At 61.0% G+C, this 26,989-nt stretch overlaps 5 protein-coding genes across 5 annotated transcripts; all 5 read left to right on the top strand.

Annotated features, from left to right (window-relative positions):
- Window positions 1-1,436: 1,436 nt before the first annotated feature.
- LMXM_13_1100 (putative leucyl-tRNA synthetase) lies at window positions 1,437-4,664 on the top strand (the record flags this gene model as incomplete). The annotated part of the gene is made up of 1 exon (XM_003873262.1): window positions 1,437-4,664. The coding sequence occupies one exon, from the start codon at window positions 1,437-1,439 to the stop codon at window positions 4,662-4,664; it is 3,228 nt and encodes a 1,075-aa protein (XP_003873311.1).
- Window positions 4,665-6,057: 1,393 nt separating this feature from the next.
- LMXM_13_1090 (putative proteasome regulatory ATPase subunit 2) lies at window positions 6,058-7,374 on the top strand (the record flags this gene model as incomplete). The annotated part of the gene is made up of 1 exon (XM_003873261.1): window positions 6,058-7,374. One exon carries the CDS (start codon window positions 6,058-6,060, stop codon window positions 7,372-7,374), a length of 1,317 nt encoding a protein of 438 aa, XP_003873310.1.
- Window positions 7,375-11,082: 3,708 nt separating this feature from the next.
- LMXM_13_1080 (hypothetical protein, unknown function) lies at window positions 11,083-15,120 on the top strand (the record flags this gene model as incomplete). Its single annotated transcript, XM_003873260.1, has 1 exon — window positions 11,083-15,120. The coding sequence occupies one exon, from the start codon at window positions 11,083-11,085 to the stop codon at window positions 15,118-15,120; it is 4,038 nt and encodes a 1,345-aa protein (XP_003873309.1).
- Window positions 15,121-16,038: 918 nt separating this feature from the next.
- On the top strand, window positions 16,039-22,446 carry LMXM_13_1070 (hypothetical protein, unknown function; the record flags this gene model as incomplete). Its single annotated transcript, XM_003873259.1, has 1 exon — window positions 16,039-22,446. One exon carries the CDS (start codon window positions 16,039-16,041, stop codon window positions 22,444-22,446), a length of 6,408 nt encoding a protein of 2,135 aa, XP_003873308.1.
- A 2,808-nt stretch (window positions 22,447-25,254) lies between these two features.
- LMXM_13_1060 (putative NADH-cytochrome b5 reductase) lies at window positions 25,255-26,181 on the top strand (the record flags this gene model as incomplete). Its single annotated transcript, XM_003873258.1, has 1 exon — window positions 25,255-26,181. One exon carries the CDS (start codon window positions 25,255-25,257, stop codon window positions 26,179-26,181), a length of 927 nt encoding a protein of 308 aa, XP_003873307.1.
- Window positions 26,182-26,989: the final 808 nt, after the last annotated feature.

Genomic DNA, 26,989 nt, shown 5'->3' with positions numbered 1-26,989 from the left:
TTTTTTTTTGGAGGGGATCAGGGGCAGCCGCCATTCATCGCTCCTTCCCGTCAGATGCGGGCACGGAGGATGATGGCTTACGCATGTATGCGCATCAGGTGTGTGTTGTGTCTGTGTGTGTGTGTGTGTCTCCTCGTTGGGCCGTTCCATGTCTGTGACTCCGGCGGTGACTGAAGTAGCGCTCTGCCTTCGCTTCGCTGTCGTGTGTAGTTCTGTCCCGCTGCCCTTTCGGGGCTCGCATGTCGCGTACGAGCTCACGTCGGCGCATGCGCTTCCCTCGTTGTGCGTGCGCTGACGTGCCTCGGACACGTGTACTAAAGCGGCACCCGCTGATGTAAACTAGAAGCGCCTCATTTTTTTTTCCCCTCCCCTCCTTTCGCTCTCTTCGCCCTCCCTCCATCCCGTGCTCTCTCCATCCATTCATCCCTCCTTCTATCCCTCCCTCCTCCTCATACGCACACGGGGACGCCGCCTGCTCGCCACGCCTCAGCACCCAAGCACTCGCCTCCTCCGCATGCCCTCTGCTCATGTATGGACGGGATGGTAAAGGGGGGTGGGCGGCGGGGAAATTCTTTGTGCCCCAATGCGTGACTGTTGTAGACTGCGTTGGCACGGTGTGGAGAAGGCTACGCACGTGTAGCACCGTGCACGCGTGTGTATGTGTGTGTGAGCTGCTGCTGCTGCTTGCCTGGTGAGCAGTGAGGGACGGGGGTGCTATGGAGTAGAGCAGAGTTTTGGTGGTGATGATGATAAGGGAGAAGGGGATGGCGCACACGCATGCGCAGACACACACACACACACATACACGCCAGTGGAGCAGAGTTGGGGGATTTTGAGGTGCGCCCTTTTCCCTCTCTGTATTGGTTTCCCTTCTGCTTTCATGCAGCCTAGACGGACATCGACCGACACGCGTACGAGCGTTTCGCGCTACAGAAAGCGCTGGCAGCAGTTAAAAAAAATAGGGGGGGGCGTCGACGATGCTGCTGACGCTGACCTCGTACTCGTGTGCGTTGTGTGCCGGTCCTGCACACCGGAGGCCACCACCATCATCAGACGGACAACCGACTCACTGCATCGCATGGTCTTTTCAGCCCCCCCCCTCCCTCGTGTTGCACAGTGCACTCGAGCATCACCTCGCTGTCGTCGACGGTGTTTACTGGTGTGCTCTTCCTCTCTACAGACCCCATCCGCTGTGGCCACCACTCCCTTCGCGGCCCTTCATCTCTATCCTTCTCTTTCGCGTTCGACTTTGTTGCCCGCCTGCCACAGTGTACGTCTTGTCTCCGTGGCTGCACATCTCCCAGCCAGCCGACTCCCCTCCCCTACCCGAACCACCACCACCTCGCACCTCGCACCTCGTCGTTTGCGTTAGTGCCTTCCCTTTTCCTTGCCGCTGCCACCGTAAAAAAAAAACGCAGCGGGAGAGGAGCGCAGCCATGTCCACCGCACGCCGCGATGCGCTCGTGGCGATCGAGCAGGCGAAGCAAGCGTACTGGGCCGCCGAGAAGTTGCATGAATTCGACGCCCCAGCGCCTGGGGAGGCGCGGCCACCGAAGTATCTGACCACGTTCCCCTTCCCGTACATGAACGGCAAGCTTCACCTCGGTCACGGCTTCTCGCTCACGAAGGCCGAGTTTGCCTCGCGCTTCCAGCGCATGATGGGCCGCCGCTCGCTCTGGCCTTTCGGCTTCCACGTCACTGGCACCCCGATCGCTGCGTGCGCGCAGAAAATAGCCAAGGAGATGCAGCAGTACGGCAACCCACCGCAGTTCCCGGCGGAGCTGCTCGAGGACAAGCCCAAGACGCCGGTGGACAAGAAGCCGACGGAGGTGTTAGGGCAGCACAAGAGCAAGCGAGGCAAGAGCGGGCCGGCGAAACCGCAGTGGCTCATCATGCAGAGCATGGGCATCCCCGATTCGGAGATCGCGAAGTTCGCCGATCCTCAGTACTGGCTGGACTACTTCCCGCCCATCGCGATCGAGGACTTGAAGAGTTTTGGCTGCCACATCGATTGGCGCCGCTCCTTTATGACGACGGAGCGCAACCCATTCTTTGACCGCTTCGTGCAGTGGCAGTTCCACATCCTGCGCCGCGAGAACCTGCTCAACTACGGCAAGCGCTACTGTGTGTACTCGCCGCGCGACGGCCAGCCGTGCGCCGACCACGACCGCGCCAGCGGTGAGGGTGTGCTGCCACAGGAGTACACGGTCGTGAAGCTCATCGTCCAGAACCCACTCTCGCAGCCGTGCTTCGCCGAGCACAAGGACATCATCGGCGACCGCAACGTCGTGCTGCCCGGCGCCACGCTCCGCTCTGAGACGGTAATTGGTCAGACGAACTGCTGGGTCAGCAACAGGTTCAGCTACAAGGGGTACTACGTTCGAAATGCGAAAGGAGAGGACGACGTGTACATCATGACCGCCCGTGCCGCGCGCAACATGGCGTATCAGAACTTCTACGTAAACGGCCAGGTCGGCACCGATCCGGAGCCGCTCTTCGAGGTGGAGGGGACAGACATGGTCGGCATACCGCTTTCGGCCCCGCTGGCGCCGTACACGACAATTTACACGCTGCCCATGGCCACCATCACGGAGGCGAAGGGTACCGGTGTCGTCATGTCTGTGCCGTCCGACTCGCCGGACGACTACATCAACTTTACCCAGCTGCTGAACAAGCCGGATTACCGCGTGAAGCTCGGAATCAAGGACGAGTGGGTGGTGCCGTTCGCGATGATTCCTATCATCGACATTCCCGAGCTGGGCACCGAGGGCGCCAAGTTCATGTGCGAGAAGCTCAAGATCAACGGCCCGAACGCGACGGATCTGCTGGAAGAGGCAAAGAAAGTGTGCTACCAGCAGGGCTTCTACCACGGCACGATGATCGCCGGCCCCTACGCCGGCGTCAAGGTGAGCGAGGCCAAGGTAAAGACGCAGCGTGACATGGAGGCGGCGGACCAGTGCATCCGCTACTACGAGCCGGTGCGCCAAGTGATGAGCCGCAGCGGCGACGAGTGCGTCGTCGCGCTCTGCGACCAGTGGTACCTCGAGTACGGCAAGGCTGACTGGAAGAAGAGGGTGCAGGACCACATCAAGAAGATGGACATGTTCTTCCCCGGTGTGCGCAACGGCTTCGAGGAGACACTGAACTGGCTGGCGGACTGGCCGTGCAGCCGCACCTTCGGTCTCGGCACCTACCTGCCGTGCGACGCGTCCCACACGATGATCATAGACAGCCTGTCGGACTCCACGATCTACATGGCCTACTACACAATCAACCGCTTCTTCAACGTCGGCGCCGACGGCTCGACAGACCTCTGCGGCAAGGCGGACAACCCGTACAGTCTCGCGCCAGAGATGTTCACGGACGAGGTGTTCGAGTACATCTACCACGGCGTCGGCGACGCGGCCACCGTCGCGGGTGCGGTGAACATGCCGGTTGAGTCGCTGAAGCTGATGCGCAACGAGTTCGAGTACTGGTACCCTGTCGACCTGCGCTGCTCGGGCAAGGACCTCATCCAGAACCACCTGACGATGTTCCTCTACAACCACGCCGCCATCTGGCCGACAGACGAGGGCATGTGGCCGCAGGCGATCTTCTGCAACGGCCACATCCAGGTCGACAACGAAAAGATGGCCAAATCGAAGGGGAACTTCATCTCCTTGCGTGAGGCGATGGACCTGTATGGCGCTGACGCCACGCGTCTTGCCTGTGCCGATGCCGGTGACAGCATGGACGACGCCAACTTTGTGCGCGAGACGGCGGCTGGCTTTGTGCTGAAGATGACGACGCTGCTGGAGCAGGCGAAGGAAACGGTCGAGCGCACCGACCTGCGCGGCGGCGACTACAACGAGTTCGACAAGATCTTCAACAACACGATGAACACGCTCATCGCCCGCACCGAGGGCTTCTACCACCGCATGCAGTTCCGCATGGTGCTCAACACAGCCTTCCACGAGCTGTCCAACGAGTACAGTCAGTATAAGATGTACTGCGACGACCTCAACGTACACGCGCAGCTCGGCCGCCGCTACTACGAGGTGGTGGCGCTGATGATGATGCCACTGGCGCCGCACACAATGGAGCATCTGTGGCAGAACATCCTCCAGCACGAGGGCTCCGTCGTCACGCAGCCGTTCCCGAAGCCGACGGCGGAGCTGGACTACTCGCTGATCGTCGCGAACCGGGTCATGGCAATGGCCATCAAGGAGATTCGGTCGCAGGTAATGAAAAACGCGAAGAAGCGCGGGCCGGTCGAGGAGGTCATCGTGTACACGCGTCGCGAGTACACGGACTGGCAGCAGCAGGCGCTCGAGATACTCCGCGAGCTCTACCAGGCGAACAGCAGCACGTTCCCGGAGGATATGACGAAGCAAGTTGTCGCCCGCGACCCCAAGATCATGAGCAAGGGCCTGATGGCCTTCATGTCCTTCGTCAAGGGCAACGTAGAGAAGTACGGGGAGCAGGCCATGTCGACGCAGCCCGTCATCGACGATGCCGTGTTGTTGTCCAACGTCACGCACAACCTCAGCCGCCTCTCCGGCGTACCGGTGGTGCGCATCCTATCCGCCGAAGACGAGACTTACAAGGAGCACGACGCGGCGCGCCGCAAGTGCCTGCCTGGTGAGCCGTCCGTGGCCCTACCCCCGGCAGTGAAGAGCGAGTAGAGCGAAACCATGTCGGGGTGTCTACCCTCTTCCAAGCGCAGCGCCAAGCAAACACGGCGCGAGCGGGGCAGAGGGGAGGGGAAGGGGGAATATGGAGGAGGGCACAGCTGTGCAGAGCCAAGGCCGTTCGCGCGTGTCTTGTGCGCGTTTCTCTCCAAGCAGAAACGGATAAAGTCCTCCCTCCCTCCCCCTCCCCCTTGGCTTTGTGACGTTGGCGTTGCACACGCGTCCTCGCCGCATTGTCCGCTTCTGTCGCGTCTCTGTTGCCTGACGGATGGCCGGCGCTCCATCATCTTCCTATGCGTGTGTCTGTATGTGGTGGTCGTCTCGTCACCCTCACGCAACCAACCAACTAACGCCTCGGTTTGTCTTTTTTGTGTTGTTCCACCCTAAGCTTCACGAGCGCGCGCGCGCTCTCTCCCCCTCCCTCTTGGTAAAACGCGTGCGCCCCCTAATCAGCCGGGCTCTCTTCCAGTTTGCTTTGTACGCCGTGTAAGGCCCCCGCTGCTCCTCCAGTGTGCCTGTTGTGCATTTCCTTCGAATCAGGTGAGCAGTGCTCGGCTTTGGTCGCGGTCGATGATGCGCTCCGCCCGTTTATGGTTGAGTGGGCTCACGTCTTGGCGCCTCCTCCTCCCCCCCCCCCCCGTGAGGAGCGCAAGCGCAGGGACGACGAACACGCAAGGTCACACGGAGATGTGCGCATGCGCCCGCACTCAAGCAGCACAGCGCACCTACACAAGAAACAACGAATTGTCTTTCGCTAACGTTCATTTTTCCCATCATCCCACACCCCCTTCTCGTTGTTTCGCGCATGGCTGGTCTTCCTCTGTCTCCCTCTCTGTATGCTCGTGCCGCCCGTGTCGTCGGCGCGGCTATTGTACGTGCGCGTGCAGGCGTGGCTACGCGGATCTCCCTTTTTACCCCTTCTCCTTACCGGCAGTCCCACGCCCTCCTCTCCTTGGAGCGAACGTGAGCCTGAGCACACACACCCCTTCTGTCTCGCTGTGTGGGGTGTGTGTTGTGCGCACATGTCGATTTCCGTGTATAGCTGTCCGCCCGCTACCGAGCAACCTACTCTCCCCTACCACGTCCGTCACCTCAGCTCAGACAAGTGCACACACGTACGCCCAGAGCAGTTGCGCTGTAGGTTGCGCTCTGCTCATAGTCTGCGGACGATCTCTCAGCCTATCTCAACCTCTACCCCCTCCTCCTCCCTCCTCCTTTCCCATCGCTAAACTGTGCATCTACATGCAGATACACGGCCGCGCCTAGACCACACACACACACACGCACACACATATATATATATATACGTCTATTGACGTTGCTCTCCTCTTTGTGCCACACACACACACACCCACACCACGAAGCTTTTCTAGCCAGGGAGGGAACAATGGGGCAGAACATGCCAAAGGCGCCTGGCGCCGGCAAACCGGAGAAGTGGGAGCCTCCTGTGGCACCGGAGATCGGCAAGCGAAAGAAGAAGCGCGGCCCCGACGCGGCCACGCGCATTCCGAAGGTCTACCCGAACCGCGCCTGCCTCCTCCGAAAGTACCGCCTTGAGCGCTGCAAGGATTACCTCCTGCTAGAGGAGGAGTTCCTGCGCACGATCAACGCCCAGCGCGACGCGCAGTCAAACCTGGAGGAGGGAGCGATGGGCCACTACGAGGCGGAGCTGAAGCGCGTCGAGGACATCCGCGGCACCCCGCTGGAGGTGGCGACGCTCGAGGAGGCAGTGGACGACTCGCACGCGATTGTATCCATCTCTGGCACCGAGTACTACGTGCCCCTCATGTCGTTCGTAGACAAGGAGCAGTTAGAGCTGGGATGCAGCGTGCTGTTGCATGACCGGCAGCACAGCATCGTTGGCGTGCTCAAGGACGACGTCGACCCGCTGGTGAGTGTCATGAAGGTGGACAAGGCGCCGGAGGACACGTACGCGGACATTGGTGGCCTGGAGCAGCAGATCCAGGAGATCAAGGAGGCGGTCGAGTTTCCGCTCTCCCACCCAGAGCTGTACGACGAGATAGGCATCAAGCCACCGAAGGGTGTCATTCTCTACGGTGTCCCCGGCACCGGCAAGACGCTCCTGGCCAAAGCCGTCGCGAACCGCACGAGCGCCACGTTCCTGCGGGTGGTGGGATCGGAGCTGATTCAGAAGTACTCCGGCGAGGGCCCCAAGCTCGTGCGTGAGCTCTTCCGGGTTGCGGAGGAGCACTCGCCGGCGATTGTTTTCATTGACGAGATCGACGCCATCGGCACGAAGCGCTACGACACGGACAGCAGCGGCACCAAGGAGGTGCAGCGTACGATGCTGGAGCTGCTTACTCAACTGGATGGCTTCGATAGCAGCAACGACGTGAAGGTGATCATGGCAACAAACCGCATCGACACCCTCGACCCGGCTCTCATCCGCCCCGGCCGCATCGACCGCAAGATCGAGTTCCCTTTCCCAGACGAGAAGACGAAGCGCCGCATCTTCGAAATCCATACAAGCCGCATGTCGCTCGCCGAAGACGTCGACATCTCCGAGTTCATCCATGCGAAGGATGAGATGAGCGGCGCGGATGTGAAGGCAATCTGCACAGAGGCCGGGCTGCTGGCCCTGCGTGAGCGCCGCATGAAGGTGTGCCAAGCCGACTTTATCAAGGGCAAGGAAAATGTGCAGTACCGCAAGGACAAGTCGACGTTTTCGCGCTTCTACTTGTAAAGACCCCATCACAGGAGAGGGGAGCGTGCACGAAGTCAGGGTGGTGCGGAACGATGGAAGTAAGAGGCATCATCGGGCGGCGCTGCTGGCTGTTTGCTCTCGTGTGCATCTTCACTGTGTCTGCTGTCTTCATCTTCCTCGCACACACACACACACACACATCTTCCCTCGGTCTCCTCCACCCGATCCTCGAGTGGACTCACTGGAGGTGCGCATGTCTGTGCGTGTGACAACGTTTCGCCCTCGCCTCTTCCTTTTTTTCTATTGTTGTTTCGAATCTGTGCTGCCTCTGTTGTGTCCGTGAAGTCGTACTCGGCATCCCCCTCGCTCGCTCGCTCTCGCTCTCGCTCTGTGCACTCCGTTGTATGTACCCTCGCCGCCTTAGTTTTATGGGATGTATGCGTGTGTATTTTGTGCGTCTACCGCTGTTGGTGCCACGTGGCTTTCTCGTGTGCCGCTCCGTTTTTTTGTGTTTGTGCGCGATGATTCATTCGATCGATGGCCTGGCCCGATGAAGCAGCTATCATCGCCGTGGACCATTACGGTGTGTGTGTGTGTGTGTGCAACGAGGTGGGTGCCCGCTGCCCAGAAAGTCGCACACGTGGCGCATGCGAGCACAAATAAAACGAAAGAACGGAAAAGGGTGCAAGGATGAAAAGAAGAGGTGGAAAACAAAAAAATGAAAATGGCGACGATGTGCATGTGTGCACCCGTGCTCGCAGGAAAGGTGGCGGGCGGGCGGAATCGCCGCGCATGGCGTACTCCGCGGAGGGCACAAATACGTTTGCGGCCGACACCGTGCGTCCCCTCCCCCTCCTCCGACACGCAGACGGTGCCCATTATCTCTCATCAACAACGAAAGAAGGGCCGAACGCGTAGAAGAAAGGGGAGCGGCGAGGCGGTTGTCGAACCGGACGCTCGACATGTGCGCGCCCGCACGCATGCGCACTGAGGCCGTAATCGCTCCTTAGGGCGAGATACCCATCGTAATCCATTACACGAGCGCCACCCTGTTTCTCCTTCCCCCCCCTCCCCCTTCCCTTCTCATTCTGCTCTCCTCCTCTGTCGATGGCTGCACACGTTCGTTCGTTTGTGTTACGCACCCGCACGCGCATCAGTCGCGCATAAGGCGAAAAGCACGCCTTTTACGCTCCCACATCTCGCCTGTGTTCTTGGCGCCGTGTGCCACGTCTTCCTGTCACGTTTTTTTTTTCTCCTTGTGCCCGTATCTGCGCGTACCAGACCAGAGTGGGCGGGCGATTGACGTCTGCGCTTCATCTTGCCGCTTGCCGCTTGCCGCTCTCACACATCCTTGCGTCCTGTTGCATCTCTGTATCACAGAAACAACAGGGAGCGCGCTGGTGTGCGAGCGACGTCATACACAGACAGAAGACGGAAGTCGCTGCCCCTCCCCACGCAGCGGCAGCAGCAGCAGCAGCAGAGCGCGGAGCTGCTGAAGGAGGCGCGCACACAAACAGCAGCGAACACCGACGTGTACAAGGGCAGCAAAATCCAAATCGGGCTGCATCGCGATCGCGCTGACCTGGGTGTATCTGTGTGCGTCTCTCTTTCCTTGCTTTCCCGACGCTCGCACGAGATCGTGTCGCACCCTCACGGAGGCGGAGAGAGTGGGGTGCGGAGGGAGGGGGGGACAGCACAGAACGATCTCTCTCTCTCTCCAGGGCCGTTGACACGCTGGCTTTCCTTCCTCTCGGCTTGGGAAGCTAAAGGCAGGCCCACGCCAAGAGTCGTATCGCGATCTCCCGCTTCCCTTTCTACTTCTCGTGCCCGCCATCCTCCGTTTTGTTGCCGTGGTTGTCGTTGCTGTGCACCATATCACCGCCTCAGCGCCTCTTCGCTATCATCGTCGTCGAGGGCAGCGCACGCCTTCTCCCCTCGCGCCTTTCAACAGGAGGAGTGGCCCGCCCCCTCCCCCCCCCCACACACCACGAACCTTCTTTGTGTGCCTATTGCCTGCGCCTCTCTGCATCTCACTATACAGCCTCCGTTATCCCATTACTCAACCATTCACCTTCACTTTCTCCCCTCCTCCCCCCCCCCATTCTTTGTTTTCCTTCGTAGTTATTTCGGGCCGGATCTCTTCGTTTTTTTTTCTTTTTTTGGGTGTTGCTGTGGTTGCCATCATCGTTGCCGTCATCTATCTCTATTCCTTCCCTCCCCCCTCCGCCTCCGCCATCTCTTGCGGTTCGCCCAACCTTCTCGCTCCACAGGGAGGGACACAGCGCGTGTGCGCCTATCGACGCCATCCTTCGCACAGACGCGCATACGTAAAATTTTGTGTGTGTGTGTGTGTGTGTGTGTGCTTTCCCCCTTTAAACGTGTGCGTGTGTGCGTGTGCGTGTGCGCCACCCCCCCCCCTCTCTCTCCATTCTTCCTCTGTTTCTCTTTTTTTTCCTTACATCCCCCCCCCTCGCCTCACCGGCGGCTCCCCTTTCCTGCGTCGTCCTCCCTCTCGCGTTCGGCGTGGCGTGGTTGTCGCGACTTTTCGTGTCCGCCTCTACCTTCTCGCTCGCTGGTGAACTAGTATGCTCGCGTTGCGTGGGTCGCGCGGTGCTCCTCGTTATCTTGCTGTTTCGCTGGCCCTCCCCCTCCCCCCCCCCCGCCCACCGCTGCATCCTCCTTTGGTGTTGCTGCCGCAGCGAGAACGACACAATCATCATCAAAAAGGGGAGAGAGGGAGGGAGGGGAGGGAGGGAGGGGAGGGCGCGTGCCAAAGTCAGCACACGAAGCGGCGCCACAGCTGAGGGGTACGCGCGTCAAACAATACACGCATACAGCAGACGCACGCATAAACGCCAAGAGCAACGAGCGGCAAAAGGATAAGCCTCATCAGCTGCCGCCAGTCGTCCCCCTCCCCCCTCCCCTGCGACACTCTCCTGCTCGTGCACTCTCTTCTTCTTTTGTGGCTGCACTGGCAGACGGTGGCGTCGCGTGCCACGTCAGGTGAGACTCACGTACCTCTGTTGTTGGGGAGGGGGGAGGGGTGCATGTGCTAGCGCCTTCCACGAGTTTGGCGGCCTCTTCTTCGTGTCGTCGTCGAGATCTTGGTCGCGGCTGCCACTGCTGCCACGCGTGGAGCGAAGCGGACGAAGACGAGCAGGAGGAAGGGAGGGGAGGTGAAGCGAAATGGGCAATGCACAGGCACGGGGCGGAGGCGGAGGCGGTGGTGGTGATCTACGCAACAGCAAGGCGCCGATCTTCCCCGAACCAGCTGCAGTGAACCCGCTGTGCTACCCCCCGAACCCCGTCAATGGCACGAGTGCCCTGCCGCAGCCGGCTAGCCGGCAGCTACGGGCGTCACGAATCTCCTCCATGCGATCACTGAGCACCTTCGGAGTACATAAGCGAATAGAGAAGCCGCAACAGCAACCCTCCTCGCCATTTGCGAAGGGTAGCGCCCGAGGAGGCCGAGGATGCGACGGTGACAAGTCAAGCCACAGGGTGTCGGTAGCCGTGGGGGAGGCAAACAACCCGCCTCACCGGCTCTCCATTTCTCCCAGCCTCAACACGTTGGAGTCATCGCGGTCTATCAGTGTCACCATCGCCTCGCAAAGCTCATCTGTGACAGCGAAGCCGCGGCTAACGGCCAACAAGGCACGTGACATTCTTCTCGGCATCTTTTTCCCTCCCCAAGGGGATCTGGAGTGTGTGCTCTCCGGCTTCCTCACCCGTGAGGACTACGCCCGTATGCGGCGCTTCTGGGTACCTTTTCTGACGACAGAGCTGAGGGATAAGTGGTACATCGACGCGGTGATGCTCTCCATCCTCGGCAGGGATCGCTGGCAGTCGTGGGGTCAGCCAAAGGAGGCCACTTGTGTCGCCCTCAGCCGGGAGGAGGTGATGCAGTTGAACCAGAAGCGGCGGGAGTGCTACGGTCGGCTGCGCGAGTGCCTCACGGAGCTGAGCGGCGCCTTGATGGAAAAGGGCGACCATCGTGGAACGAAGGGCAATCGTGAGACGCTGCTGGCGGACAGCTATTGCCACGAAGTCGCCGTGGCTGGAGTCTCTGCAGTCGAGTCGGATGGCATCTCTTGCAACCGCAAGGACGGCCGCTCCCTTAGCCGCGCCAGCAATGCTAAACCTCATCAGCTGTGCGTCCCAGGCACGACGACGACGACGACGCAGCGCCACGAGCCGCTGAGCGTGTTGCTCACGCGCCTGCAGACAACCGCGTCGACCAGCTTCGACTGCTTCCACCTCATCGCCGCGCGAGTCCCCGTCGCCATCGTGTCCTCGCTGTCGAGTCAGTACTTCTCGAGCTCCACTCCAGTCGTATACGAGCAGGTGGCGTACCAGGAAACGAAAGTAGGCGACCTCGACGCGCTCTCCTTCTTTGTTTCCATCGAGTCGCGGCGGCAGCTTCTCAATGGGCGCGTGCCAGCGGGCATGAACCGCAACGCAACGGCAGACGTGAACGGCCACATCAACGTTGACCCCGGCGACTTCGCCCCCTTCACTCGCGAGGACCAGGCGGACGCGATCCAGACCGCACAGCAGCTCTACTCAGCCGTCCGCCACGCCGGGCTGGTCGTTACCACAGCGTGCTCGTCAATGGTCCTGACAGTACTTGTTCACCTCGCCGATGTTCTGCGCGAGCGGCAGGTGTTCCGCGACAACAAGGCAAGGGCGGCGCAGCTCGGTGTCACGCTCGAGCAGCTGATTGGCCGCAAGACTGCCTCTGTGCACACGTACTCGGACACGGCGGTGGAGAAGCTTGAGAAGCTCAAGCGCGACGTCGTCACGGGCGAGATGTCGCTGATGGTGCTGACAAAGGAGTTGGTGGCGCGCTTCCTTAGCGAGAACCGCGCCAAGATGGAAAAGCTGCGGGACTGCAACCCCGATCTCTTTGCCTATCTGGAGATGGCCGCGACGCCGGAGGAAAAAAATGACTTTGATGTGACGCGGCTGCTAAGCGGGATAGCGCTGAAGCTTATGTTCCTGACCGGCGGTGGCCAGCGCAGCATCGTTGCGGATGACCGCCGCGTGCAGGCTGACGTCAACCGAATGACAGACGACGTGGCGCTTAGCGCCATGCTCGAGGTGCCGATTCTCAACCTCATCTGTTGGATTGGGTGCATGATGGGCGTGCCGATCACGTCGAGCCACGGCCTCCTCCCCCCGCAGCACCACGGCAAGCCCCTCACCTTCATGGAGATGGACGAGTGCTGCGGTGCGATGCGCGTGCTGTTTCAGGCCGTCGGCGCCCTGCCTTGCGGCAACGCCTGCCCGCAGACTATCAGGGAGTGGTTTCCGCTGTTCCCCTTCTACGCGGTTAACTCGGAGGGCAAGCGCGTCCTCGTGTACCTTTACACCGCCCAGGTCACCGCCATCCAACGAGTGCCGCTGAAGCTGCAGAAGGACATGACGCTCCCCTCCTTCACGGCGGCGTTGAAGAGAGTGACAGGCCGGGGCCTGGCGGATATCTGCAACTACTTTTTCGAGCCGAACTTCACCGTCGGCCACTCCCCCTGCAACTCAGACAGCAGCAGCGACACGGCCAGCGTGGATGCGACGCAGCGGTCGGCGAGCGCAGGTGAACCGTTGTTGCCGTCGATGAGCGGCAGCAGCGCCTCGTGGTCAAAGAGCACGGCTTTTATGCACAGGACGTCCCCCAGTCTCTCCCCATTACCGACTACAGCAGACGGCAAGTCTTGCAGAGATGAGCGCCGCAGCTCCTCGGCCTCCTCCGACGCGTCTTCCTCGTGTAGCACGCTGATGGAGGAGAACCTCAACATCGACGTGTACACGTACACGAATCCGCAGATGCAGCTCTACTTGCGCTGCAGCGACGAGGCCACTATGCGCCCTCACCGCGTGACGGAGCTGACGCCTTCCGTGCACACCACCTTCTACTGTTCGACTCGCGACATAGAGGCTGACCGCCCCGATATCGCGCCGGCGCTCCGCCACGCTGTGCCGAAGCTGCTGCCCAGTCAAGGGCTCTTGATGCTTCGCTGGACATCTGGCGAGCCGTTGGTGACCTTTTGTGCCGGCGACCTGGTGTGCGTCATGGCAGAGCGCGTGGCCACGTCGGTGGCGGGCGGCGGTGATGCGACAAGGATGTCTAGCTCGTCGCAGCAGCAGCAGCAGCAATCGCGCACCTCACGTGCACACGACTTCACCGGCGCCATCTCCCGTGTGTCCGAGGGCAATGGTACGTCGGAAGCGCTGATAGGTGGAAAGGAAGGTGCGACTGGGGCCGCGGACAACAACAGCGGCAACGCGGCAGCTGCGAGGGCGCGGACGCACCTGGCCATCGTTGATGGGCCCGAGAAGCACAGTAGTGACACAGTCTCATCTCTTCACAGTCACGTGGGCGCCCACAACACTGCTTTGGAGGACGACTCTATGATCATGTCCAGCAGCAGCTGTGCCGTGGCGGAGACGGCGCGCGCGTACCAAGGCGTCATGCACGACGTCCTCGGCCTGCATGAAAAGGTTAGCCGCCGCATTGGTGTGCAGTGGAGAGTGCTCGAGGTGCTGCCGTGCAGCCCGCTCGCTAGGCAATCGTGGCGCATGAGCAGGGCCAACTCGTTGAGTGCGGTGGCGGCGGCGGCCGAGAAGCAGGACGAGAGTGACAGGCACAACGCGTACTACAGAGAGGTGGTCCTGCATGTTACGGCGCCGGACATGCCATTCGCCGTTCCGCTGCGCATCTTGACCATCGGCCACGAACGTGCCTCCGTGAGCGCCTTCACCTTCGTCAACCCGAACGACGATACGGTGTGCTGGTCGAATCAGAACCTCATCGCCTCCGTCTTGAACGGCGACGGGAACCAGGACGGCGGCAAGAGCAGCCATCCTGGTCCGAACGGGCTGCTCTGCGATACGGAGGAGGCGCTGCACAGTATCTACTACTCGATCGGCGTTCTCCTCGGTAACGCCATCACGAACGGCGTGCACTTCACGGCCCCGATCGCCCCGTTGGCGTTCCTACTGATGAAGAGGGCGGTCATGAGCGGTGACTACTCATCCAAGAACCTCATGTGGCTGGAGCCGGCGGATGGCAACCTGCTAAGCCCGACGCTGCTGCTGAACTCCGCCTACGAAATTCTGAACATGACGGATCACCAGTACGTGGCCTTCCTACACATGCGCAGCCTGGACAACCCCGACTCGCACATCTTCCCCGTCACTCACAGCCTTGCCGACGAAATTAGAGAGGACAAGGCATCGCTGCTCCAGCAGCAGTCGCGCGACACACCGAACGCCTCGATTCCGCTGGACCATCCACTGAGCACACCCAGAACGCCGACGAGCGTGCTCGGGTACTTGACGTCGATCCAAGCCTACAACCGCACGGGCAGCGCATTCCACCGCAGCAGCAGCGACATGAGCAACTATAGCGGTGACAGTGGCAGCTGTGTGCATTCTTTCTTGCGTGGCGCGCACGTGCCTGTTCAGGACGCAATACAAGAGTATCGTGACCAGCAGCAGATAAAGGGGAAGAAGAGCCGTGCCCCACCGCTGGTGCTGAACAGCCACAGCAATGACCAGCTGCACGCGCGTCTGCCTTCGCGCCGCGAGTACATCTCGCTCTACCTCGCGAACGACCTTGCCTGGAGCCCCGTGCGCCGTGACGGCCACGGGGCGAAGAACAAGGAGTTGTGGGTGAACATGGCGCGCGGATTCATGGCCTCCTCCCTGGCGAAGAGTCCGCTCATGACGCACTGCTGCTCACGTGTGATACGCGAGGTGTTGTGCGTGCCGCGCAAAGTGAATTAGTGTTTTCTCGCTTCTCTGCCACCACCACCACCACCAGCGCCCCACCAGCGCACACGCGTCGCCTCTTTTGTTTCTGTTCTCTTTGACATCACTCTGTTCGCCGTGATGGCGTTGAGGAGTGAGGGGGAGGACACACACACACACACACACACCCTTGCGGTTCGGTCACAGAGCCCACTGTTGGTGTGGGGGGAGGCCTGAGTGCCACCCCAAAAGAGAAGGATGCACCGCGTGGCGGCCGGCACAATGGGTGCGGCGGTGATGTGACCTGCTCTACCGGCGTATGTGTCTGCTGCTGCTTCGCACCACGCGGGTGGAGGTGGGGAGTGAGGGGTGGGCTAGGACTTGACGCCGAAGTAGTGCTGTATGACATAGAAATGGACACCGTGGGCATCCAACATCTCCCTCCCCCTCCCCCGCCCTCTCTCTCCGCGCGAGCGCAGCGCAGCACTCACTCCTGCATTTTCTTTCCTTGGCGTCCCTACCCTGTATTCCGCTACACAGCACACGCAAATGGGCCAAGGGCAGGTGCACAGGGTGTCGGCCATCCAGCCAGACTCGCGTCACAAATGCCCGACATCGACAGCGAAGACCACGACCGCAGCAGCCGCAACGCCAATGATGGTCGTCAGACCGACCAAACCGCTGCAGCCCAGTGCTAGGGCCGACGCACCCGCCGCAGCTTCTCTGTCGCGTCCGTTTATTCCAGCTTCCAAAGCTGGAAACCGGCAAGGCGAAAACGGCTACACCATAGACGGCGTGTGCACAGCGACGACGCCATTGCCCTCGGTGCTCAGAACACCGCAGAAGCCGGATGCCGGCCGCTACACTGGCGGATCGACAGGGACCCCTCAGAGAGATAACGGGCATCATCTCGGCAGCAGCAATGTCAGTGTTGATAGCAGTTACCGAGGTTGCATGAATAGTAGCCGCTTGCTCATCCCCCTCGCCCTCAATTTCTCTGACATGGACAAGGTCTCTGGCGCCGACTCCGCGGGCGCTCGACACGTCTATGGTTCCACTCCCGTACTCACCGCTCAGGCGAACAAGCACCGCGAGTCGGAGGTCTTCGAAACCGCCAGCGTCACGGGAGCGGAAGACGTCTGGAAAGCGCCAGTTGGCGAGCTAGAGTGCATGGCGTCGGGCTTTCTCTCTATAAGTGACTACATCTTTGTCGCTGAGTCGCTCAAGACGCTGTCGGCAAGGATGTTGATGGAGGTGGGCGTCAACAACAGGGGCGCCATGAGCGGCGGTGCCAGCGCTCCGCTGCGCCAGATTGTGGTCGACCACCGCCCCGAAGCAGCAACGGCGTTGACCGTGTCGTGGGCGGTGATGCGTGACGCACTGATCGCTCGCAAACGGGGTGGCGGCGCCACGGGCATCAGCGGCCTTGCGTCCTCGGCAACAACAGCGGTGCCTGAGCGAGACGACCGCGGCGATGCGGAGTGCGCCGCGCGCTACTCAAAGATGAAGAGCTGGGACGACGCAGAGACGACACATGCCTGCGACGAGACCGCGCCGCACCTGTTCAATACCGCCGAGGCGAACTGGGGCAGCGACGGCGAGGGCCTCGGTAGCGAGAGCGACGAGACGACGGAGACGGGCAAGTGCACTACGGTGCCGACGACGCCGCTCACATCGCTGCCAATGGACACAGTAGCTCCAATGGCGAACCGGAAAGGCGTGTCCAGCGTCATGGGGCACGTGCCAGATCGTGTCCTCTTCCCGCACTTCCCGTCGCAGCCGCTGACGGCGTTTACCAGGGTGCCAGCGCCACCGCCGCGGCCACTCTCCATGTCGGACCTCACCGCCATCGCCGAGCAGGACGACGTGGTGGACTTTTACCTGCAGTCTTTGGCGAAGCGTGTGCGGGGTATCGAGAGCAAGCTGCGGGTGCTGAATGCGTCCTCAGTGCTGCGGTTCTTCTTGACCTCCGCGCTTTCCAGCACAGACTCCTTTGGCACGTCGGTGCTGTTGCCCGTCACGGCGTCAGTGCCGGTGCGTCTGCCTGGATGCGTAGACGACAGCTCTGCCGCGGACCCGCAAAGCAGTGGTACGTGGATTTCGAAGACGGAAATCGTGTTGCCACCCATGAACAAGGAGGAAGCGCAGGCGGCGCAGATCCGTGAAGACGCGCTGGCCGCCATGGGCGGTGACCTTGTCAAGCTGTTCAACGACACAAAGGACATCACGCTTCGCTACATGCTCATCTTCGCCGAGAGCATGCCGCTCGGCATCAACTCGCGACTGAACCATGACTACCTCTTACCCACTGCCGCCATCCCGGAGAACTACGTTGGATGCGGCGTTCACGCGCGCCGAAAGAAGGACTTCTTTGTCTCTATGACGGAGCGCGTCGCGCTGCTGAGTGGGCACCAGAGCTTTAGAACGCCCGAAGCACTGTTGCTGGGGATCAGCCAGCTGTCTACCCTCGCGTCGCAGATGATGTCGTCCTTCGCGCTTGGTGCCGTCCTTGGTTGTGTGTCGCGCTGGCGTGAGCTGCATAAGTCAGGCCATACCGCCTCGGACGAGGTGGTGGAGACGATGGAGCGGTTCGCGACGGCGTACTGCACCGGCTACAAAATCCTCATGGACGACGCGTTCCCCACCATGCGGAAGCAGTACCCAAACCTGTTCATTGTCAGCTCCTTCGCCGTGAAGGAGGCAAACAGTGGAGGGCCACCGATGCTGACGGTCACTATGTCGATGCTCATGAAGCTTCTCTTCCTCTTCGCTGGCGGACGCGAGAGCATCCGCGCCGATGACCGACGCATGATGGTGGATGCCCTACGGGAAGAGCAGCAGTGGCGGGCGGAGCGGCGCATGTCGACAGTCGCAATGCTACCGGTAGCGACTGCTACCGCCCGCCTCTCGGGGTCGGTCGCAACCACGCATGCAGGGCACGAGCGAGCCGGCAGTCCGCCACGCAACGCAGCGTTCCTGCCCGCTCCCGTCGAAGTGGATGTGACGGGCAACTTTAGCCTCGTGTGCAGCGAGCGCGAGGCAGGAGACGCGTGCACGCTCAGCGATGATGTGGCCCTCGCCGTTGCTCTGCAAGTGCCTTCTGCCACCCTCATCGTGGACATGGGTGCGTTGCTGATGAGCGGGCCGCTGGCGGCGCACAGGTCGACGGCGGCCTTGGTGCGCACAGCGCGGGCGATGAGTTGCGTGTGGCGGGTTCTGTTTCAGGCTGCAGGTCTTCTGCCGTTTGGCCGTGCCTGTCCAGTGGACATGGCGAAGTGGCTGCCACTTTTCCCTCTGTACACCCTCAGCACAGGTGCGAAGCACGTCATGCTTTCGGTGTATGCCAGGGTGGTCGGACAGACGCCGCTCGATTTCGGGCCGGTGCTGCGAGAGGACGCCCTGCAGTCTGCAGTTGACTTCATCCAAGATTCGGCGCGGGCGCAGGACGAGAAGCTGTCTGTGTCGGTGCTGGGCGCGACGACGAGCGAATGGAGCTTGCATCTGTCACCAACGGCGATCGAGTCGTCGCCGGCGAGCTGCAAAGGTGGCATGAGCTGGCCAAGCACACTTAGGCTAGGTAGCCCCGTCATGCCAGTGATTGCTGCCGCCGAAGAGAAGCCCGTCGCACCGGTGCCAGCGCAGCGCTCCTACCATCTCTGCCCCTCCTTCACGGCGGCACCGGCACAGTCTTGGAGCGGCACTTTGAATGAGGGCTCGTTTCACGCGAAGTCGACATTGCAAGCCACGCCAGGCATGGCCACGGAGCAGCGGCAGGAATTCTACGAGCTGTGCGCACGCCAGTCCGCGGCGCCATTCTTGCCAGGTGTGAACATCACAAATCAGGTGCACGCCTTCCCGCTGCCCGGCGGCGTGGCGATGCTGCGGGTGGAGAGGCTTGCCGACCACTCCCCGGCTACGGTGCAGCGCTTGAAGACGCACCACGACCAGCTAGCGCTGATCATGTCATGGCGACGTGTGTCGCTGAACCACTCGCACAACTGCACACCAGCGGCGGCAATGGGGCAGACAGGCAATGCCAGCATCACCACCACGGTGATAGGTGCGCCGGTGCACGAGGGCGACGAGCTCACAATTCGCTGGGGCAACCCGCCAAAGGGCCGAGCGGCCGCGACGGCGATGCGTGTGCAGACGAGCTTTTGCAACCCGAGAAGCTTCACGAACCGGCGATCGTTCACCGCGGTGCAGAATATCGCAGCGAGCGAGACAGCGCAGGCGGCATCAGCGGCAGCCGTGCTCAGCGCGCAGGAATTAGTGGACTCGAGCGAGTCCCACGCACGCGTGCAAGGCAGTCACTACGCCACACTGGCAGCCGCGATACGGCAGAAGAGGAAGTCGCTGCTTTTCTTTGCGGCCGCGTTTTCGAACGCGGCCCCCCCGTCCCCTCCACGCTCCCAGAAGGCTTTCCGTGCAGTGTCTCCCGAGGCGGGTGCCGCCCCCGCTCCTGCTGTCGAACCGACGGAGGAGCGCTTGCCTGACGTGCATGTCCCTGCGATGCAGCGCAGCCGCATTTGCCTGATCCTGGCGACAGCGAACCCCAGCGAGTTTCTCGTTGTGTTGGACACGCCAAACAGCATTGCATCCGGTGAGGCCGTGTCGGTCCTCACGCCGAGTGTCGTGGGTGTCCTCCACCACCGCCGGCACTGCGCACCGTTGACGCGTGAGGTGAGCCGTGAGTGCGCATGGACAAACCCCGAGTTTGGTCAGAGCGCTAGCGCCGGCGTTCCCGCCCCCGTCACCCCGCCGCTTTCTTGGACGCCCGCTGGGCTGTCCGTGATGACGCCAGCCATGGCGCTGCAGGTGCCCGTGTTGCTGGGCTGGCTGCTCGGGCAGTCCGCTGGAAATGATGCGATATTCACCCTTCCTCTGCCGCCACTGGCCTTCCGCATCTTGGGCCTTGCGGTGCAGCTGGAGCTGCCCATCGACGCGGTGCAGCTCACCACTGCGGATATATCCCTGCTGCAGCCCGACTGGACGAACTCGAAGCTGCGCGAGCAGCTGCTGCAGGGGCTGCGAGAGCTGCACTTCCGCCAAGAAACTCAGCGGGAGGTGCAGGCGGCTGCCGCCTTGACTAACGGCGCCGCGGGCAAGCGCACCGTCGGGCGCGGTATCCTAGATGACCTGTCTATCTGCGGCAGCCCCGGCGCTGCGCTGCGTCAGCACCAGCGCAAGAAGGAGTTGATCGACATCAGCCTCTCCATAATGTGGAATGTCCAACGTAACGGCACGGTGGCCGGGCACGCCTTCTGGGCCGCCGTGCTGCAAGGCATGCGTCAGACACCACTGCTTGACACCCCACTCTTCGCCCAGTGTAGCTCTCGCACCGTGCGCGAGCTGCTCTGCGGGTCCTACGACCGCCTGGACGAAGACTTCACCTTCAGGCGGTCCTTCATGCTGCTCGTGGAGGACGACGCAAAAGGCGGGGGCAGCACCGCTGCGGGAGGGGCAGCAATGCAGCTTCGCGGCGACCGTCATTTCGCGCGCAAGTCGGTGCTGCGCGTCCTTGACGAACTCCCCCTCAAGGAGAAGCGTGTGCTTCTGCGCTTCATCACGGGTCACAGCCTGCGCACGCGTCGCTCGCAGATGGACACGCTGCGTCTGGTCTTGCAGTCTGGATTCGCCAGGGCACCACCGCGAGGTGGCAAGGCGAAACCGCCTGTGTGTATGCCGTCTGGGTTCAGTCCGACCCAGACGGCTGGCGTGGCGACGGTGGGCGCTGGCGTTGTTAGGGCAGAGACAGCGTCGCTCGCGGGTGCTGACGAGGACCACTCACACGTCACGGTCTCGTCATATCTCACGGCATCTGCGGAGGCGGTCGCACGCGCATGTGTCGACGCGACGTTGCAGCTGCTCCCGGTGGCCCACCCGAGCGAGAGGACTCTGGTCTTCCCGAACTACCTCGACGCATTAATAATGGGGTCGTATCGCAAGCGGGTCCTCGGCGCTGATCTACCCGCCTTCACCCACGCCTCCGGCACCGCCGCAGCGGCGGGAGGACACTCCGTCTCATGTGCAGTGAACTATGCCGAGAACTGCGTGAGTGTGCCGGCGTCCGTGAATGGGAACATCGCCGTTCCGTTCTTCGACAACGCGGACGTGCAGCTCGCCTGGGCACAACTAACGGTGGCGCAGCAGGAGACGCTGCGCCGGCGCTACCGGGAGCTGCTGCGGCACCGCGTGCGTGCCGCCCTCTACGTCTATTTGCTCTCTAACGCCGATACGGTGGAGGAGGCGTGGGAGCTAGGACCCCAGATGGGTTTCGCCTCTCGTGCGGTGCATAGCGGCGCGGCATCAACGACGGCGGGTGAGCTTGCCGGGTGTGCGGGTGGAAAATATAATGACGACGTCGGCGGCGGCGCCTTCCTTCGCTGCGACGATGGGACAGTCATGTTCGTCGAGCGCGAGACGGACGAGAAGGACGACGGCGTCGCCGGCGACGTCCACGCCTTCGGTGCTGAGGACGACCTCGACGAGGATATGGAGGCGGATGACATGGTGATGGCGGCTGCGACCAAGGAAATGACTGTCGACTCGGCGACGCATGCCGCCTTGGAACGTGGCGGCAGTGGTGCCGACACTTCGACACCGGGTGACACAAGTCACGCCGGGCAGCAGAAGCGGCCGTTACTCCCCTCAGACCAGCTCACAAGCAGCATCGGCACACTACATAGCGACCTGTGTGGCGACTCGGCGAAGTGGGACAGCATGAACGGCTACTGCATTGCCGCCGCCTTCCGCTTTCCTGAGGACTCTGACGAGGATGCTGGTGAGGCGCAGACAGCCGCCGCTGGTGAGGAAGTTTTCTCGGGCTGCGGAAACGGTAGCACAGACTCCGAAGCAACAACACCCTCGGCCACAGTGACGCTGCACGACGACGACGCGAAGGCAGACGTGGCGAGAGAATTGGCCAGAGACGGCACGCAAACCTCCCATCCTGCGCCGCCCGCATCGTCGGGTGCATCAGCCGAGGCCGCCAAGTGCCCCACCAGTGACGATCAAAGCTTAGTGTCAATGGTAGTGGCGTCACCGCGCGACTCCTCGCTGTTGAAAGCCAGCATGATCACCCCTCTATGGAAGCCGCAGATGACCGCTGCGGCGGCGTCGGCGAGCAGCTCATCGATGGCGTTCACAGACTCAGCCGTAAAGGCGGCAGGGACGAAGATTGCCGTGGAAGCAGCGGCAAACGGAGGTCCACGCGATGCCTCCATGAAGGCTCCATCCACCGCTGATGCTGCTGTCACCGCGCACGGCATTGCTGGGCTGAGCGGGGAGTCGAAGGGCGCGCATCTGCGCTCCGAGATCGACTCATGCATCCGCGAGCTCTTCTCCGATGACACACCATAGCTGTAAAAGCACCTTGCCAGGACTGAGGCAGTTGCATCGTACGTAGTTCTGCCTCCCCCTCCTCTGGTGTTCGCTGTTGCTTCTGTCTCTCTTTTTTTTGGATGGAACTGCAGTTTTCCGCGGTACGCACCAGTGCCATCCACTCGCGTAAGCTCACCGGCGTCTTGCGTTCGCGTGCGTCGCCCAATGCACCACCCTCCACCCTTTTGTTCCAGCATGTCTTGCTTGTCCGTCTTCGTCGATGCTGTACGGCGCATACATAGACGTATGTGCTGCCGTCACGGCGTCGATGTCTCTCTCTCTCTGTGTATATATGCGTATGCGTGTGTGTATGTATGTGTGGGTGTGTGTGTGTCCCCGAATAATGTACGCGTACACGTGGGTCGGTATAGATATATGTATATGTATATATATATATGTATATGTGTATATATGTGTATATGTGGGCGGGTGCGGCGTTTTTGCGAAGCGGCACCGCTCGTGCTGCTGCTCCCTGTTCACAGGCTGAAGCAAAAAAAAAATCTATTCCCTTCTCTCTCTCTCCCCTTTGTTGTTCCTCTGTCCTATTCGTTCGTATCTTCTTCGTTGGACCGCCGCTTGTCGTTTCTCCCCCTCCCCCTTCTCCCCTCCCTCTTACACGCACGAAAGTGTGCGTTGATTTCCTTCTCGTTGGTGCGGGTCTGTATGTGTGTGTGTGTGTGTGTATGTGTGTGTGTGGGGGTGGGTGATATTTTTTTTTGCTTTCGGGCGTTCTCCTTCTTGCCAGCCCCCTCCTTCCCATGCCCCTTCTCCCCCCCCCCCTTCCCCTTTCCCCTCTTACCCCTCCTCTCCTCCTCCTCCGCCTTCCTCAGGAAACATGCACGCACACGTATACGCGAATCCCTCACGGGGATCAGAAAGCCATCCCTAACGCGTGTGCATTTCTCTTGCACCATACATTCATTTTTGGTTGCTGCTGTGTGTTCCTACACGTGATATAACACTCGTCGTGGGTCGAACCGACATACAGCGCAGAAGAGGGTGAGAGACGCCGGCGCAGACGGAAGCCGACGTTGAATGTGGCTTCCGGCCCCTTTCCACCCTCATCCTGATTCTCTCTCCTTTTGATAGGCCCCACCCGGGCAAATGCCCGCCTTGCCTCGTGCTGCGGTCCCCCCTCCCCCCTCTCCCTCATCTCGTGTCTATTTCGCTCGTTGTTATCGCGTATCATGCACCCACCTCTCTTCCCTCCCCTCTCTGAATCCGCCACGGGCAGGGCCCGGGTCGGCGCCCGCGAGACGAAAAAGGAGAAATGCGCATCGGCGGACATGCTACTTCTCCGCCCAAGGTCGTACTGTCTATAATAAATCCGTGTTCATCTTAAGCCGCACTGGCGCGCGTTGTCGTTCCTCGTACACTCTTCCCTTCTTCCCCTCCCCCATTATCCCTTTTTTTAAAGGGGGGAGCGTCTCCCCTTCTCCGCCCGGCTGCCTTCTAAGCGTGGTTGATCAAGTCTTTCGGAAAGATCCGTAAGTGGTAGCGCAGGCACTCATGTGCCCCCCCCCTCCTGCCCCTTCCCCTCTCCCTCCCTGTTCCGGGGTCGATGTTTGGCCACGTTGATCAAGGGAGGTGGGGTGGAGGAGTGGTTGAGAGGGTTTTGGGGGGGCGGCAGTGGTTGGAAGGCGGCACATCGGCGCGGGAGTGTTGAAACTCCTGGATAATGGATGTAAGCCCTCTTTGGGGGTGGTGTCTTCTGCGCTGTCTTACATATCTATATATCTGTATATATATATATATATAGACATATATTGAGTTCTCTGACACGCATGTGCCGGATGCGTATGTGGCCTCGTGCTCTTGTCTCCTCCCTTTAATCGATGTGTATGTGTATGTGTGTGCATGTAACGTGTGCATGCGACCATGTATTTTCTTGACGCGTGCCTGGAACCGTAACCGGCGGGGTGCTGCGAACCCGTATCCTGTTCGTCATCGTTGGTCGCCCGGTCTCTCCCGCCCCACCACCACCCCCACCACCTCGCACGAGCCTCCTCTTTGGGGCGTAGAGAGGTTGTCGCTCTCCCGCTGCGCATCCTCTCTGCGCTCCGCCTCCCCTGTCTCGGCAGTGAAAGGCACCTGTTTGATTCGCGGGTATTTGTTGTGCTGGGGGGGGGGGCTGGGAGGTGCTTGGGGGGTATTCCTTGTCGTTTGTTGTGGACGACACACCTCCCGCGCCTTCCGGGACTTGACACTCAACGGTAGTAACCACTGGCTTGGCCAATAACATGTAAGCCAAAGGAAAAGAAGAAACAGACGGTGTTCTGTCATGTGTGGACAGCAACTGACGACGGCCACGAGAGAGAGAGACCTCCGTGGCTTCTGGGGAACTGAGCGTACGTACGCGTGTGTGTGTATGTGTGTGTGTGTGTGTGTGTCATCACCAAACATGAATCACACACACACACACTGCCACTCTTGATGCGCACCACCACCCCGCGTGCCATCTTCAAAAGAACTATCTTTATTTCTTCCAATTCCTTCTCATCAAATCCATCGCCCCTCACCTCACCGCATACCACACACCATCACATCCGACGCCACCAACTCCCCTCCCCCTCGGCGCGCTCATCATTGCTATTGTCGTCGCGGCCACCAACGTCGGTACTTTGCTCGTCCGTTTTCTCTCCTCCTTAGTGAACTCTTTGGATCGCCTGTCCCTTCTCACCCCGCCTTTTTTATATTCTCTCAGACTGTCCGTGGCGCTTTCCCACACCACCACCACGGCACCCTCACCCCCTCCCTCTCTCTGCCATATTACTTTTCTAGGAGAAAATGGTCGCCGTTCTCGTCATCATCGCCGTCAGCATGGCGGCCTTCTTCGCGTTTATGTTTACGCGCACGACGAAGGTGGCGATGGACCCGACGATGTTCAAACATTTTAGGCTGATCAAGCGCACGGAGGTGACCCATGACACCTTCATCTTCCGCTTTGCCCTCGAGAACGAGGCGCAGACGCTCGGACTTCCGATCGGGCAGCACATTGTGCTCCGCGCCGACTGCACAACGGCGGGAAAGACGGAGACAGTTACGCACTCCTACACGCCCATCTCCAGTGACGACGAGAAGGGCTACGTGGACTTCATGATCAAGGTGTACTTTGCCGACGTGCACCCCAGCTTCCCGCATGGCGGCCGGCTGTCGCAGCACATGTACCACATGAAGCTCGGCGACAAGATAGAGATGCGTGGGCCGCAGGGCAAGTTCATCTACCTGGGCAACGGCACCTCGCGCATCCACAAGCCGGGCAAGGGCGTCGTCACGGAGAAGGTGGACGCCTATGCGGCCATCGCCGGCGGCACTGGCATCACCCCGATCCTGCAGATCATCCACGCCATCAAGAAGAATAAGGAGGACCCGACGAAGGTGTTCCTTGTGTATGGCAACCAGACGGAGCGTGACATTCTACTGCGCAAGGAGCTCGACGAGGCCGTCGCCAACGACACCCGCTTTCATGTATGGTACACCATCGACCGCGAGGCGACGCCAGAGTGGAAATATGACATTGGCTACGTCCGCGAGGAGATGTTCCGCAAGCACCTGCCCGTGCCCGACATGCTCGGCGACGACAGCGTGCCGCAGAACGCCGGGATCAAGAAGGTCATGGCGCTCATGTGCGGCCCACCGCCGATGGTGCAGATGGCGATCAAGCCGAACCTGGAGCGCATCGGCTACACCGCCGATAACATCTTTAACTTCTAACGGCTAGCGGTACCCATCTATAGGAAGAAGCGCGGCTTCAGCCGCCGGCAGTGTCGCTGCCCCCCCCTCCGTCCCTTTTCGTGTGGGCATGTACGCGGGCGCACAAACACGTGCGGTGCGAGTTCGAATGGAGGAAGGCAAGTGGTGGTGACAGGGTCCAGTGCCTACGACGCAAGGGAGGTCAGTGCGATGTATCACTACCAATGTAGGCGGTCATGTCCTGGATGGCGTGGCGTCGGAGCGACCGGCGACGGTGAACACGTCTGTGCCATCCACATGATGGGCGAGATGTCATCGCGACCCATGCGTATCCCACCCCCGGCCCTCACAGCGCCCACCGCTGGTGTGTGGGGTGGGGGGAAGCCGAGTGCCGCCCCGACGGGGTGGATGCACCGCGTGACGGCCGGCACAGCGGGAGCGGCTGTGAGGCGACCTGCTCAGCGGGTGGGTGGGCAGTGTTTGGGGCTGGGGCCGTGCACCGGTGACTGAGTCGGTGCCATTACTCTGCCGGCGTCTGCGTCGGCTGCTGCTGCTGCTTTGCACCATGCCCTCGGGAGGGGGGGTTGCGAGGGCAGAGTGGTGGTGGCCGAGCGGAGGGTGTAAGGAGTGTTGTATATCCGGAGAAGGGGACGCGCTGCGGAGAAGGCCCGGCAGTTTTAGAGTTGTGATTCATGCATGTGGTTGTGCGTGCCTTTGTCGTGTCATACGCATCTCCCTTGCCACGCCTCCGGATCTCCCGGTCTATCCGTGGGTGTTCCCCTCCCCTTCAGTCTGTCCGGCTCATCGTTGTCGTCGCCTGATCAGCTCT

Source organism: Leishmania mexicana, chromosome 13 (assembly GCF_000234665.1).
Source record: "Leishmania mexicana MHOM/GT/2001/U1103 complete genome, chromosome 13".
In the NCBI taxonomy this organism is placed as follows: Eukaryota; Euglenozoa; class Kinetoplastea; order Trypanosomatida; family Trypanosomatidae; genus Leishmania; species Leishmania mexicana.
Note: the sequence above shows the minus strand (reverse complement) of the source record. Positions and strands in the feature narration are given on the sequence as shown.